The following is a 16,330-nucleotide window of genomic DNA, read 5'->3' on the forward strand; positions in this document are numbered from 1 at the left end:
AGCCTGTCGATCTCGGGGGCCGCGCTGGTAGCGTGATGGATTTGGGATTTCACGGCTCTTACTTCTGCCGCAGTATTGGTGATATTGTCACGAAGATCATGGATATCTGACGTCTCGCCAGCAGATTTCCGAGCATGTCAGCATTTACTGCGACTGAGCTCGGTTTGCTTTTCAGCCAGCTCTTCTTGTTCGTTCCAATAGAGGATTTCCTCCTCTTCTGTCATTGGTTTGTCGAACGGAGAGCTTTCCCGAGCAGATCGGCTTCTGGTCCTTCTTGGATGTTTGTCGACGTCCTCATCGGTATCGTTGGAGACATCGCTAGGATCCAGGTCGACGTGCTCGACTTCGTTATCCTCTGAATTTTTCGCGGGAGGTGGAGGACTTTCAGGGTTCCTCTTTTCGACGAGAGATTTCTCGCTAGGGTTTTGACCCGAAGGTCGCTCCTGCGCGGCTCCAGGCCTGTTGAGTGGGGTTGCGAAGTCGAGTCTTTTCCCGTGGACTTTAGTGGTTCCGCGGGGGCGGATTGCTCGAGTCCTTGCCGTTAAAGTTTCAGCATGTTTGGTCAAGGTGCTCACGAGTTTATCTTGTTCTTCCGACCTTTTTTCATAGGTGGTGAACATCTTTTTAAACTCCTCGAGCGCCGCGGCGTTGGCTGGTGCGTTGGCCGCAGATACGTCCGCTGCGGGAGTGTGGAGATCAGTGCCACTGCTTCCGCTAAGAGGAGTCTGCACGTTATCCGCGTCGTCAGTTGACATGTCTTGTTGAGCGTGATGTGGTTGAGAGTTAGATTGATCTGTTTCCCCCTCCTTCTTGCGCCAAACTGTGGGAACCGAAATTCGCACTGTCGATTTCCGTTTAAATAAGGAAACTAAGAAAACCCTAATTTCCAAGAGGTCTCGGATATCTGCTAATACCACACGCCAAGCAATCATAACACAAGAATAACAACGATAAAGTATAAAAAATCGAAAAGAGAGCAAAGTAGATCTTATTCCGAATTCGCGTTTTGGCGTTACAACAAGGTAAGAGCCTGGGCTACGAGAGCTGTCGGCGATATTCCTAGTTCTAAAACCCTAAGACGACAATAACCTAGTTGTGTCGCAGCTCGAATAACAAAAACGGTAGTATGCCTAATTGCTCTAAGTGCTAAATTTGCTTTGAGAAAAGTCCCCTCCATGCTTCTCGCCTAGGACTCCTTATATACTGGCTCCTAGGTCGGTTTGCGCTTTTCCTCTTCTGCCCTTAAGCCGTCATAGCGTAAAAATGGAGATATTTCATTTTTTTCCGATCTTCGTAATTATCTTCAAAATTTCGTATTTATTCGCGGAAACTTGACATTTATCTTTCCTTGCGAACCAAGCATAAACCGTCATGCGGCTTACGGGCTGTTGGTTAAGAAATCGTAAGTTGGGCCTCGAGTCATGTCTTAGGTCCCTTTGGGCCGTCTTCTGACTCGAAGCGTTTATTACGGTCTCTTTCGATAAAGAATGAACTTTCCACGGTTTTTACGGTAAAGTTTGATCGATGACTTAGAATGGCGGGAAACGTAAAATGGGTTCGCTACGGTCTTCGGGAGATAGCATCGAAGGGTAGACGAGAATGCATGGACTAATGTTGTATCGATGTTTCGGAAGAGCTCAGTCGGTACGTAGCGAAAGAGCGGAACTGATGCTCGGTCTATGAGTAGCGACAGAGCTTCGTCATGGGCTCGGTCGCTATGTAGCGACCAAGCGGTACGAACGTTCGGTCGCTACGTAGCGACCGAGCTTCGGCTCAAGCTCGGTTACTACGTAGTGACCGAGCGGAACAAACACTTGGTCCCTACGTAGCGACCGAGCTTCGGCTCGAGCTCGGTCGCTACATAGCGACCGAGCGGAACGAACTCTCGGTCGCTACGTAGCGACCGAGCTTCGGCTTGAGCTCGGTCTCTACGTGGCGACCGAGCGGAACGAACGCTCGGTCGCTACGTAGCGACCGAGCGGATCGAACTCTCGGTCGCTACGTAGCAACCGAGCTTTGGCTCGAGCTCGGTCGCTACATAGAGACCGAGCGGGACGGACGCTCGGTCGCTACGTAGCGACCGGACAGCGTGCATGTGCGGTAGTAGCGTAATGACCGATCTTGGTTCGTCCGTGTTCCGATCGTCATACTCGGACCTATCCGTAACTGGTCTGGGTATGTTTCCGATGGCTTATATTTGATCTAAACAGAATTCGACCGAAATTTTATCTCGGGAACATACGTTGCGACGCTCTCTTGATCGAACATGATTTGTTGCGAAAAGACATACTTGTATTTTGCGGGGATTTGGACGTTAACTTCGTCGTAACCGTTTTCGACCCCAACAGAGATCATCACTACATCTGGGAACGTGTAGCTCTGAAAGTAGTCGAAGTCCGGCACATCTCTAACAATTTTCAGGTCGCCGACATCTTCACAAAGTCGCTTGCTCTGGAACCGTTTCGAAGACTTCGAGGCAAACTTGGTGTGTGTCTTCCCCCCACGCAAAGTTTGAGGGGGCTATTAGTAACAGGCCCAAGCCCACTCCGAAACCTCACCAAATGTGGAAACCCAAGAGTGAACTTAAGCAAAACGACGTTGCAGCACGAGTCTCCTCTCCAAGCCGTACCTGCGAACAAGACAAAGAAGACATTAAAGCTCTTGACGTTAAAGCAATGCAGGCGGCGTCCGCAAAAGCAAACACTAGCTCACATACAGCTCATGTGATTGCAACGACTAATAGATTCCAAGCTCTATGTGATGAGCTGGAGGAGACATCCTAAACCTAGTAGCATTCTCTATATAAGCAAATGTAAACAAATGAATCTTGTAAGAGAATTTATGAAATAAGAAAAGTTTACCTCTTCACCTCCGTTAAGCCTCTGCTTTCAGTTATGACCTCAAAAATATATCTGCGGCTAAGTATTATGGCCTTAAAACTTGATAAAGTTATATTCTTTTGATTATTTTAGAGCCAATGATTTAAGCTTCGGTCTCTTGCTATGTTTTGATCTTCAAATTTGAATTAAACACATTTTGTCCTTAGGTAGCCTTGGGGAAAAAAACAATATCACATGTGCTTTACATCAGTGCGAGTGAGGAAAGGATCGACTGATCCTCTTTCAAGCAACATAGATTCAGAGTCGGAGCATCTGATAAACCACAACCAAACAGATGAAGATAAAGGTCAGAACTGAGGCGCGTCTACATATCTATCTTGTTTATTGCTAAAGTATGTCTGGAGTCTCTAAGCTTACTCATCTTATACACAATCTATTTTTTTTTCCTTTTACAGGAGATGTTTTCAAGTCTCTCAACATATCTGGTCTGATTCCAGCGCAAGGAAAGATGATAGCAGATCGGATCGATGGAATATGGTAAACTTACTTGCTAATATAATAACTGATCGTAAATGTGGTTCCAAATTGGTTTTTCTTATTGAGTGAGGATCGTTTTTTGATTTGTGTGCAATGCAGGGTCTCAGGTGGAAGAGTATTAATGAGCTGTCCTCAAGAAAGGCTTGGCGTTATGGTGTACAGTCTCTTATTGCATCTGTGGCTCCTAGCTTCTATCTTTTAACAAGATAGGTGATTAACTTCTCTTAGGCCTCTCACATGAAACTACACACAACAGAACCACACAAACTACTTCTCTTTCTCTATTTTTCCCATTCTTTCTCGACCCGTATCACCGTATGCAGAGAATGATAGATGTCTTCTTGTATATATATCCAGAATAATGTCTCAATTATAAGAGCATCTCAAAAAAAGAACTCTATTTTAAAGTTTCCAAAACTCTATATTTGAAATTTAAAGTTGTTCTTATTTATATTTTATAATATGGTCCTTATATTTGTCTTAACTAATTTGAATTCATAAAACTTTTGTAAATAACTAGCACATATATAAACATATTACAACAATATTAATTAATAAAATATTCTACTAAAATTTAAAAATTTAAATAAAAATAACTTAATTAATATTAAGCTTCGAACAAAATACCATATTAATTCATAAAATGATTTTCGTAATGCATATATGATCTATTAGTGCATTTCGAAGTAAAAAATGGCTCTCCTCATTTTTACTTTGTAGATTACGAGCTAAAAGTTGTTGAAATCGGGTAATATTGATACTTGTAAATACAAGAGATCGAAACAAGAAAGTAAAAGAGAAACATAAACTATTGCTAAAAGACTAATTTCTTTTCGATGATATTAATACTTGTGAATATATTCGATATGAACAAAAAAGAATTGTACGAAAAAGACATCAAAAACAACAACAATCATCTTCAGTTACACAAAAAAATTTGGACAATATTTGAAAATTTTGAAGGTTCCGGATCAAACTTACCTGACTATTAGTATTGTTGTAATATTTAAATTTGTGTAATAGTTATGTTTTCATGTAAATTTTTTTTAAAATATTTTTGTTAAGTTTTTTTGTATATTATTGTTGTCTAAATCTAGCTTAAAATATTTTAAATATTATTTTAAATTTTATTTAATTTTATGTGTAAAATTTAAAATCTGTAAACAAAATTTAAAATATTTATGAGATATAATTTTCTTAAGGATTAAAACAATAAACGAGAAAATATTTATGAATCATAAAGGTGATGTGTGATTGTAAGGACCAAAATGCAAATAAAAATATGAAACTTCAAATTTGAAGTTTTGAATAGTGAAACTTCAAATATAGAATTTACACTCTTCAAAAACTTCAAATTTGAAGTTTTAAAGTTTATTTTTGTAGAGTAAAATACTTCATATTTGAAGTTATAGAGTGTCTTTTGGAGATGCTCTAAGAGATGTTCAGTTTCACAGTCCTAGAATATTCGATTAGGGCTAGGTAAGTTATTATAGGTGGTTGTTTGTCTTAAACATTTGTTTATGCATGACTTAATATGATCTACCTAAACCAAACAATATGTCTCTTTAATAGCCTTTTTACTTTGGGAAGATATGCACTTAGAGCATCATTATCCCAAATATTCATTTAGGAGTTCTTAATCTTTTTTTAATAATTTTTATGATCAGACCTGACCTTGTCCTCAGGCTCAAACTAACCATCCCACGCTTCACTACATGGTTCATCTCTAGCTTACTTGCCACCATCATGGTGAGATCCTTAAGAACCCTGCGTGCCAAAGTTGAACTGAAGAAGCATAGTAAGAGAACGAATCCAAAGCATTTGCTTTGGTATCCCTTTGCCATTTTTTTATCCTAGAAAATAAACTGATCCTGATGTACATTTTTCAAAATAAAGAATCCCTCATGGTTTTATAAGATGTGACATATTTTTACTTTAAAGAAAACACATACCGCGAAAGCAAAGTACAATGAAAAAGCGATACACAAACATAGCATGAGTCCAAGGAGAAAAGTAAGAAGCTTTATTCCATAACACAAATTGTATGTTCAGGCAACTTCAACTAAGTTTCGAACTCGTTTTAGGATTGTTTGCCAACAAGAAAGTGCATCAAAAACTATCTTGGAAGAAGATGTTATTATATAGTATCTAAAAGAAGGAAAAAAAAAACACTCAACTGAGGGAGAATTTGGTAGATTTCAGAGAGTATCAGCATCACCAGCTTGTGATTCAGCAGCTCTCAAACCTTAAGCCAAAGCACGTGCTCTGTTCTGGGTTTGTCTTTCTACAGCAACCATGTATAAACCTAACACAATATCATAAGGGGCTGTCTCTCAGAGAGAAAGAAAAAAGCTTTACGAGTTTAAAGAAAACAAATCGAAAGGTCCAAGAAGAACATTACCAACTGCACTTCCGAGTGCACAGTCCCAAAGAATCCTCATTGACCACTTATCGCTGATTATTCCTCTCACACCATCATACTTGCTCTGCAATAAACTCACTTCAAAGCTACATTTTAGCAGTAAAAAGTCTCAAACTTTATGAGATCAAAACCTTCCCTTCAGCAGCAATATGCTCTTCTCCAACCTTCTTCACCAATGGAGCAAGACTGGAAGAAAATCATACATCAAAGATCGAATTCAGTCAGCTAATTTACAAAAATCTCAAGACAATGAAAACCAAATCTACAGAGAGAAGAAAGCAAACCATTTAACAGCCAATCCAGAAACATCACCAGCAACATCATCAAGCTGTTTAAGTATGATGCTCGACAATTTCATCTCCAAGTCCATATCGAGTTTAAAGGATTCCTTATTCAACTCATTGAACAAATCAGAGGTTGCCATATATCTAAAATCTTTATCTTTGCCAGTCATCTAAACATTAACATAGATAAAACACAGATATAATAAAGTTTTGTGTAAATCAATAACAAAACCGATCTTAGATAAAAAATATATGATGAAAGACCTTTTCAATAATTCCAGAAACTTGTAAGGGCTTTATTAAATGTAACGTAGGTTCTTCTTGGGTCTAGAAGCACGCACATTGTGGAACTGCATGGACTGTACGTGACTTTGGGGGAAAAGCATTAGAACACAGCCGTCGGGCCTTCACGGGTGTACAGTAAAGGTTAGAATCAGAACTTGAGTCAATAGGATGGGTTGCAAAAGATCTCCAGTTACTTCATTGGAACAGAGTGCTTATGGAAATCACCTCAACTGAAGCCAGAAGCCTTACAGAACCCGCAATCTGTAGCTCACCCCTCCAACGTGATAGCTAATACATCTGCACTCTTGAAGAAGTTTCACCACTGCCATCTCGAAGTTGTGAAAAATACCGCTAATAGAGTTGCTCCTGAGATTGCGGTCAGTGATACCAATCTTGCGTAGCTCGTGGTGAACCAAGCTGGTTAACAAATATCATTCAGGCTGACGCTGGTTGTTCATTACCATCTTTAAGAGCGTGAGGCTTTCGTTCATTCCTTCTACTAGTGTTATATCAGGCAGAGTACCTCAACACTTCTTTATCTTCCCTCGTCATGGGTTTCTCTTTGTTTTATCAAGACTTACTGGTGTTTTTTTTTTTTTTGCAACTAAGACTTACTGGTGTTCTTGTTGCTCTTTCTTTTATTTGGTTCCCAAGCCACTTGTTTTGGATAACAATATCTTGATTTTACATCTTCAGTGACCAAAAAAAAAAGAAAAATCTAACAAAAAAAAAACAATTTCCCTAAAATCATTATTCTTCCTGATGTGTATTTGAAAGTACTCTTTAACTTTTTGTTACATTCGTTTAAGTGGTTTATTTCTTATTCTTTTTTTTTTGTAAATAATTTTAAAAATATCCTAAGTAGTATGATGACGTTAAAAATATGGATTGAGAAAACGAAAATTATGCAGATCATGAAGAAAAAGGGTTACAAGAGGTCTTCAGCATGGGGCAAGGGCATATCATCGAACATAGATTTCATAGGGCGGCTCGGAGCGATGCATTCAGACGTGCATTCTCATGATGATAGAATTGTCGACTGTAGAATCGTCTATGTAATATTTCTCATCGTTGTAAAAACATAATTAATCAGACGTTAAAAAAAGAAATAGGATGATGACATATTGACTTGGTCTTCTTTGTAAAGCTACAATTTATTATAATTTATAATTTCAATATCATTTTTGTGTAATATGATTAAGATTGAGCAAAGAAAATAATAAATAAATCTCTCTTTCTTTTTTTTTTCTTTTTTGAACACAAAATAAATCTCTCTTTCTCAACTCTAGTTGTCCTACATAAAGAATGAGTTAGCTCCACGCCAGTTCTCATGACCAAACAAATTAGGAAGCAGATAAAAACAATTAAAAAGGTGATAGAAAGAAGAACATGCAAAGAACATGGCATCTCCATGTCGTAAGCTTCATAGGCTTTCTTTCTCTCGTTAGACTATTCTTTCCTCTCCTGAAATGGTTCATCACGAGATTCCTACTCACAAACCCTAAGCGGCTCAAACGTTATGGCTCGTGGGCTATGGTCACTGGAGCCACAGATGGAATCGGACGAGCCTTTGCTCACGAGCTAGCAAAACACGACCTTAACCTCATCCTAGTCAGCAGAAACCCTTCGAAGCTCGCTTCCGTCTCCGATGATTTCCGACAAGAGTTTCCACAAATTAAGATCAAGATCATTCCTTTTGACTGCTCTGGTAATTCTAAATGCACTTTCTTACTTTTTCATTGCAGTGCTCACTTCTTTTTCGGCCAATCGTCTTGAGCTAGTCCACACAGAGTTCTCGACTACTCGTTTGTGTGTGTGCTCACGCATATAATTACTACATGATTGTAACATTGGAAAAATTATTGTTCTTTCTCAAAAGAAAAATCTTGATTCAACAGCCAGGATAAAAAATATAATTACTCCGCACAAATAATTCGAAACATAAATGAATATATAGAGTACACAATTACATTTAGTAGTGTATTTGTAAGAGAGCCGCAAAATATACTAGACTTTGTTATAATAGTATAACGGAAAAGTAAAATAATACTATGCACTTACAAGATTAAAATTTAAAAACCAAATGTTTCTTAAAATACATATTTGTTAATTATTTCGAAGGGCACTCTAATACAAATTTTAGCACTATGTATTTTGTTGCTAAGAGTACTTATGGACCTATATAAACTCTATTAGAATCATTGCTCAAAAGAAAAATTATATTAGAACCCAATTATTAGGATAATAAGATGATTTCCTGACAATAATGAATAATCCAAGAAAATCTACTGTACGTTGCTCATTTGCAATGGTTCCGTAGTAAAGCGACAAGGAGGGTAAAAGCCATCATGCCATGCCATGTTAGGTTTGTAACGGCCCGGTTCCTGGCCAAAAATTTCTTAAAGAGAGCCCGTTGGGACTGCGGCCCACTAGGGTAAATGACCTAGAGTTCTCTCATTTTCCTATAAATAAAGCTGTATCCTCTCTGTTTTCTCTCATTCTGAAACTTGAGCGAAGCCCTACAGAGATTTAGAGAGACTAGGAAACCCTAGCCGTCAAGCTTCTCTTTTCCTTTTCTCTCTTCTTCTCTCACGTCTCTCTCTCCTCGCCGTCGCTCTCTCTCCCTCCTCGCCGGTGCCGTATGGTGGTGGTGGTGGTTGCAGCCGATTGGTGGTGGTGACTAGATCTCGTCTCTCTCTTGTTCCCTTGTTCCAGATCTGTTCAGATCTCATCCCCCTTGTCTCTTGTTCCAGATCCAGATCTAGGCTAAGGTGGAGTGTCTTGAAACCATCTTGTTCCCATGTACTGTATACTCCTTTATGTTGGAGTTAGGTTTGATTAGACCCTGTCTGAGAGCTAGGTTGATAGAACATGTTTATTGCTAGAATATAGATGAATGGATCATGATGCATGAGAACCATCATACTGCTAAATGGGACTTAATGAACTGTCTTGTGTTGTTGTGACGATGATTGGTTGATAATTGATGCTTGTTGATTGGCTTGTGTAGTCCCATATGTTGATTGTGAATGAAAGCTAAGAGGCTAGAAAGAAACGAATGCTAAGGTGATAGATGACTATTGATTGTTAATGTTACTATAAGTAGAACTTGAGTGCGATGTGTAATGTGTGTGACACCGATAACGGGTGGCGTCTAGTGAATGAGTACGAGTACGAGTCTAAGTGTAAAGGAAAGTGAATGAGAATGAGAAGGGATAAGTGAAAGTGGATAAGGATGTGAATGGATAAGTGAATGTGGATGTGAATGAGAATGGATAAGTGAATAACGTTAAGGTTAAGCATGAGTTTGGGGAATCATATAGGATAGAGGGCGTACGTGGATTAGCTCTACGCTAGGCACCCATAGGAGCTGTGGGGTAGTGTCGTCCCGTTGGGGCACCCACATGAATATGGGGTAGTTGTCTAGCAAGAGTTACCCACGGAGTATGAGAAGACGAGCCAACCGCGAGAGGCGGGATATAAAAACGTGCATTGTAGGATTCCTTAGTTCATGGTCGGGTATCGGGGTGTTGAAATGGAGTCGGTTAAGTCTATGGTTTGATGTGTGTGGCAATGAGTGAGATCATTGTATTGATTGATCGCTAGGTTGTTAGTAATGTATAGAATTGAGAATGTTTGGAAAAGAATGATGATGATATGAAATGTTAAGATGCATTAATTGATTGTAGTGGCTAGTCAGTCCTAGTTCCCGCATAGAGTAGTATAGAGTGTCATGCGGGCAGGCTGGTCTAGAGTCGCTTTACTGAGTAACTTGTTGTTCATCCCTCCCTTTCCATTTCCCTGTGCGCATGACTGTAACTAGAAGTATATGGATGTGGGTGGGACGGTATTTCAAAGAAGGTTATGCGTCCGTCGACTTTTGGGACCAGTAACGAGACACGTAGGATTGTCTAAATGAGTAGACACGTGTCCATAATGCCCTTTCGATAACCCCGGTCGGACACCGGGAGATCGGGCCGTTACAAGGTTCATCCGTCACAAAGCTATAGACGTTGGAGAAATCATTGACAAATATTTAATAATAAACCAATTCAAATTAAGAACTCAGTTGGGCATAATTAAGTAAATTTTATGTTGTGATTTTAATGTTTAGAAAAAACATTTGGTTTTTACAAAGATTAGTATGAACTTCCGCTCAATACTCAAGAAATATAGCAAATGTGATATAGAATTAGAAATATGTATTTTTGAGTAGTGAATAATGATAAAATTGTTCAGAAGGAGGATATGGAGCCATCGAGGAGGGAATCAAAGGCGTTGAAGTTGGAATTCTTATCAACAACGTGGGGATAACTTATCCACGAGCCATGTTCTTCCACGAGGTTGACCAACTTACATGGACTAAAATCCTTAGGGTTAATCTTGAAGCCACCACTTGGGTCACAAGATCACTCATCGGACCAATGCTTCACCGCCGTCGAGGAGCCATCGTCAATATTAGCTCCGGTGCTGCCGTTGTTGTCCCTTCACATCCTCTCTACGCCATCTACGCCGCCACCAAAGCGTTAAGACTTTCCACACTCACTTTTCTTTTATTTAGTTTTCATCTGGTCAATGCACATTTCAAAATTATAGTCTCATGAACAACAAAACCGTGCAGAACTATTAGAGGTCTTAAGAAAAATATTTGGAACACTAATTGTTTTTTTACAAGATATGTTATGTCAATTAAGACGGAAATTTATCTATAGCTAAGAGTATATGATAAAATCATAGGAAACCAAAGTGGTTATCATGAGGTATAACTAAAAGATCGGTACTTAAATTAGTTGCTTAGCAATTATAACTAAAGGTGTCTACAGAAAATATAATTAAATGAAAAATTCTGCAATTTTACGTTTACCGTTTTGTACTTTTTGAAGTAAAATTCAGCAGTTTTTTTCTAATATTGTTGATAAGCTTTCTTTCTTTCTTTTTTCTTTCTTTAAAATCATATATAATAATGTAAAACGGTATGTTTTCAAATCAAAATAAAGTCTATTTTTATATGTTTTGGTATTAAAAATCTACTTTATAAGGGAAACGGCTACAAAATTTGGTTTCTTTTCAAATTACTAACTACAGCTATATTGGTGACTTGCATATAATCCAGATTAAGGTTAATTTCATTCCGGTATTCAATTTCTTGGTGGTCGTTGTATCATAAATATGGAACTACTCAGTCATTAGTATATGGGGGACCTTGATCATCCAAAATTGTCTAATGACTCGACTCCATTGAGGTCGATGTATACCTCCCCACCACCCATATTAAGAGATACGCGCATTTAAGCTAGGTAGATGCTTAAAGTAATTAATGGAGAATAACCACGCTAGAAAACTTATTTTGAGATTTATTGAGATGTATATATTTTTGGGTAAAATGTTAATTTTGAGATTTGTCTTAAACTCTTATATTAGTTCTGCACATTATGATAATGAATATTAATATTATCAGGAATGTTTATGAATAGTTAACTGAGCTTTTAGATTAGGTAGATAAATGTAATTAAATGTTGATGTATGATTCTTAAGCTTTCAATTTATATTAATCATTTATTATTTTATTTTAAATGCTATATTATTCTATGCTAATTTAATTAAAAATATTATTTAATATCTGAAAAATATTTGATGAAATGCCTGAATCAATATTATAAGTATTTTGCATTCTTAGCTAACCAAAATTGGTGTTACGAAAAAAAAGCTAACCAAAATTGATCATTTAAGTGTAGGGACAATATGAATTCATGTTTATAACTTGTCTTGATTCAATTAGATTAAGGAAATATTTACATTTTCAGTGTGTTGACTTTGATCATCTAGAATTGATTCTTAATTATTACGATCACACATCCTAAACATATGGTTGACTTAGCGTAGTTGAAGCTTTGAGCATATCAAACCTCATTCTAACTAGAGTGATATCTGTATAAAATGATAACTAAGTAAGTAACGCTTTTACCATGATAGAAATCAAAAGTACGATTGTCGTTCAAAGTTGATAAAAATGTATTTGGTTATTCGGAAAAGCTTGTTTATTAATATGTAACTAGATGATAATCCGCGCGCATATGAATTCTTATAATAATGTTTGTTTATAAAATGATTTTAACATTTTGCAACATTACAATCTTTATCGATTATAAAATGATGAATACAAATATTGTTCTCTTAAATATATAATCGTTGTTGAAGAGTTAACGTATTACATCTCATTTTAATTATTTTTAAGACTTCATATGCACAAAATAAAATTATGTTTTGCGGCTGACACAAATCACTAAAATCAAATAGGCAACATCGATTGTATAATAACGAAAGGGGATTAGATTTTCTGCTCTCGATTTGTTTACTATTGACTCTCCATAAGTGATTTCATTTTCTACCTCTACAGAATTGTGCTTTCGTTCTCGTATTTGTTTCATTGATATGAGTTAAGTTTCCTTTTTAACTTCTTTTATGAATTCAGTGAGTTACATAAGTGTCAGTTAAAAAAAAGGACATCTGTAAAAATTAGTTTCACTCCATATACATATCTAATAATCAAAATTTTGAAAAAAAATCACCGGCAAATTATATTAACAGGTTAGTATTCAAATCTAATATATCAAGATGTTATAGAATATAAGTGCAGACTCGAAATATAAATGTTTATCTAATATATATTCACCAGTTCGGTCTAAAATTTATCTAATTAGAACAACAAAACAAATTACTTATTTCACCAGTTCGGGTAATATCTGAATCCAAACGGGTAATCTCCGAACCCGAATGGATATACGAAGATAACCAAACATAAGTATACTTAACTCTATATTTATAGTTTATTTCTCTCATTTTATTCAAAATATTTATATTAATGATTCTTATTGCTCAAAATTAGATAATATACATATAATTATGGACAAAAGCATTTGCTACTCACTTAAAATACATATCAAGTTCTTGTTTCTTGCATTAACAAAATTTGCATCTAAAATTTCAAAACAACAACTAAATTAGTGTTTTTTTTTTTAAAGTTTTATCTACAAACATATTAATAGTTTAATATTTTAAAAATTAAAAAAAAACAGTTAAGTTAAAATATATTTTAAATACAAAAAACTTAAATAATGAATATTTTATTTATTTTTTCTTCAAAATTTAAATATCCGAACCCCGACCCAAAATATCTGAACCCGAACATAAAATATCGGAACCCGACTCGAATTGTAGAAATAATCAAACGGGTTCTATACCTTTATACTGAAATATCTGATACAAACCCGAACGTGTATCCGAACGTGTATCCGAACGCCCACCCTATGATATATTATCATTTGTATCTTGCTTGAACAAAAAAAGTTAAACCATTGATTACAATTTTTTTTAATATGGGACTTTTACCATTTTTAGTAATTTTTAGTCTTTTTAAAAATTCAAAATATAACATATAAGAAAAAATATAGTTGTGTTGTGAAACTAGAGAATAGAATCTGTATGTTTCTATATTATTCATAAACAGAAGGAGCCTTTTATATATAGGGAGTTACACCGTCATAGAATAATGGAAAGACTAGAAAAGGAAATACAAATATGGAAAGAGGACAAATCATAATCTAAGAAGGAAAAGGAAAACCAAAGGTGGCCGACTCTCTCTCTAGCCGTGTCTCTCTCTCTCTAACGGTATGGGCCGGTTATGGACCGGGCCGGTTATGGACATCCACAATATGATTTATAACACTCCTCCTTGGATGCCATAACCATACAGAGTTTGTAATACGCTTTAGATGTTGCCTCATTAAAACCTTACCAGAAAAACCCAGTGGGACAAAACCATGGTGAAGGAAAAAGAGTACAACACGTATTACTCCCCTTGTTCTGAACATCACTGAAGGTCTTTCAGTCTACGCATCCCAATCTGATGCATGAGCTTCCTGAACATGCAGGTAGGAAGTGATTTGGGGAACAGGTCGGCTGAGTTGTCACTGGAACGCACTTGGACGACTTGGACCTCGCCGGCTTTCTGAAGCTCGTGCATGAAGAAGAACTTGGGCAGTATGTGCTTCGTCTGGTCTCCTTTGATGTAGCCATCCTTAAGCTGAGCAATGCAAGCTGCATTGTCCTCATACATCACAGTTGGTGCGTCCTTACCTTCGGTCATCCCACAATCAACTCGGATATGGTTGGTCATGGACCGTAATCAGGGCAGTATGTGCTTCGTCTGGTCTCCTTTGATGTAGCCATCCTTAAGCTGAGCAATGCAAGCTGCATTGTCCTCATACATCACAGTTGGTGCGTCCTTACCTTCGGTCATCCCACAATCAACTCGGATATGGTTGGTCATGGACCGTAATCACACAGACTCGCGGCTGGCCTCGTGAATAGCCAAGATTTCCGAATGGTTTGATGAAGTGGCCGCGGTTGTCTGCTTCATGGAACGCCATGATATGGCTGTTCCACCATGTGTAAACACATAGCATGTCTGTGATCGAGCATTGTGTGGATCCGAAAGATAACCTGCATCAGCAAAACCAACTAAACCTTCTTTGTTTTGGTTAGTATAAAATAGACCCAAGTCTTTCATTCCTTGCAGGTAACGAAGAACATGTTTAATCATGTTCCAGTGCCTTTGGGTCGGACAAGAGCTAAATCTAGACAATAGATTCACGGCAAAACATATATTTGGTCGTGTGTGACTAGTCAGAAACATCAAAACTCCTATGGCACTAAGATATGGCACTTCGGGACCAAGGACTTCCTCATCGTCCTTCTTAGGGCCGAATGGATCAGTGTCCAAACCAAGAGATCTCACGACCATGGGGCTAGACAATGGGTGAGACTCGGCCATATTAAATCTCTTGAGTACTTTCTCTGTATATGCCATTTGATGCACAAGGATTTCATCTCTAATGTATTCAAGTTGTAATCCCAAACAGAATTTCGTTTTTCCTAGATCTTTCATCTCGAATTCTTTCTTAAGATATTCAAATGTTTAGGAGATTTCTCCAGAGGTTCCTAGGATATTCAGATCATCAACATATACAGCTATGATCACAAAGCCCTGGCCGAATTTCTTTATAAAAATACATGGACTGATCATGTCATTCTTATAGCCCTCTTTCACTAGGTACTCACTTAGTCTATTGTACCACATTCGACCTGATTGTTTCAGTCCATAAAGTGATTTGTTCAACTTTATACAATGTTGTTCTCGAGAACTTGATTTGTCTTTCAATTTAATACTCTCTGGTACTTTCATATATATCTCATTATCCAGTGGACCATATAAGTATGCAGTTACTACATCCATTAACCGCAAGTCTAATTTCTCTCTTATAGCCAGACTTATCAGGAATCTAAAAGTAGTAGCATCAACCACAGGGGAGTATGTCTCCTCATAATCTATTCCTGGTAACAAGTCGTGCTTTATATCTAACGACATTACCATGTTCGTTTCTCTTTCTCACAAAGACCCACTTATGGCCGACTGGTTTAACATCATAAGGTGTCTGGACTATTGGTCCAAATACATCTCTCTTCTTTAAAGATTTTAACTTCACGTTTATAGCTTCTTTCCATTTGATCCAATCTGATCATTGAGTGCACTCATAAATAGACGTGGGTTCATGATCCTCATTATCATCCATGATTTCAAGTGCTACATTGCATGCCAATATATCATCAATGTCGACATTCTTTTTGTTCCATTGTATCCTAGACAAGACATAGTTTATTGAGATCTCATTATTATCAGGACCTTCAGTACCTTGAATCTTGGCGTCCCAAGAATCAGTATTAGATACATCAGGGCCGGCCGCATCTAAGCATTCATGATCGGCCGCGATCGCTATTAGGGTTTTGGGATCGGCCGCGGCTAAGTCCCGGTATTTAGGAATGGCCGCGGTCGTGTCTAGGGTTTCAACCATCTCGGTTTCATTATCTGCACCTTTCTTAGTTTTTCGAGGGTTCTTATCTTT

General features: G+C 37.5%; 1 protein-coding gene and 1 long non-coding RNA gene across 6 annotated transcripts in view; one reads left to right on the forward strand and one right to left on the reverse strand.

The window, feature by feature from the left end:
* Positions 1-2,533: 2,533 nt before the first annotated feature.
* Positions 2,534-6,986, reverse strand: LOC106301622. Of its 5 annotated transcripts, XR_001262265.1 has the most exons (7): positions 6,348-6,986; positions 6,084-6,253; positions 5,779-5,985; positions 5,555-5,682; positions 5,052-5,162; positions 2,862-3,152; positions 2,534-2,629 (listed from the first exon to the last, which is right to left on the reverse strand). It is a non-coding gene; the product is annotated as an uncharacterized LOC106301622 (long non-coding RNA). The 5 variants fall into 5 exon arrangements; XR_001262266.1 differs by lacking the exons at positions 2,534-2,629; positions 2,862-3,152 and having other exon boundaries at positions 4,809-5,144; positions 6,348-6,984; XR_001262264.1 differs by lacking the exons at positions 2,534-2,629; positions 2,862-3,152 and having other exon boundaries at positions 4,809-5,162; positions 6,348-6,983.
* A 642-nt stretch (positions 6,987-7,628) lies between these two features.
* Positions 7,629-16,330, forward strand: part of LOC106301906 (very-long-chain 3-oxoacyl-CoA reductase-like protein At1g24470) — a 12,719-nt gene continuing 4,017 nt past the window's right edge. Inside the window, exons 1-2 of the mRNA XM_013738389.1 lie at positions 7,629-8,076; positions 10,608-10,893. Coding sequence (XP_013593843.1) covers positions 7,758-8,076; positions 10,608-10,893 — 605 coding nt within the window. The 5' untranslated portion in view covers positions 7,629-7,757. The remainder of the gene's footprint in view (positions 8,077-10,607; positions 10,894-16,330) is intronic.

This window comes from Brassica oleracea, chromosome C7 (assembly GCF_000695525.1).
Source record: "Brassica oleracea var. oleracea cultivar TO1000 chromosome C7, BOL, whole genome shotgun sequence".
Taxonomy (NCBI): Eukaryota; Viridiplantae; Streptophyta; class Magnoliopsida; order Brassicales; family Brassicaceae; genus Brassica; species Brassica oleracea.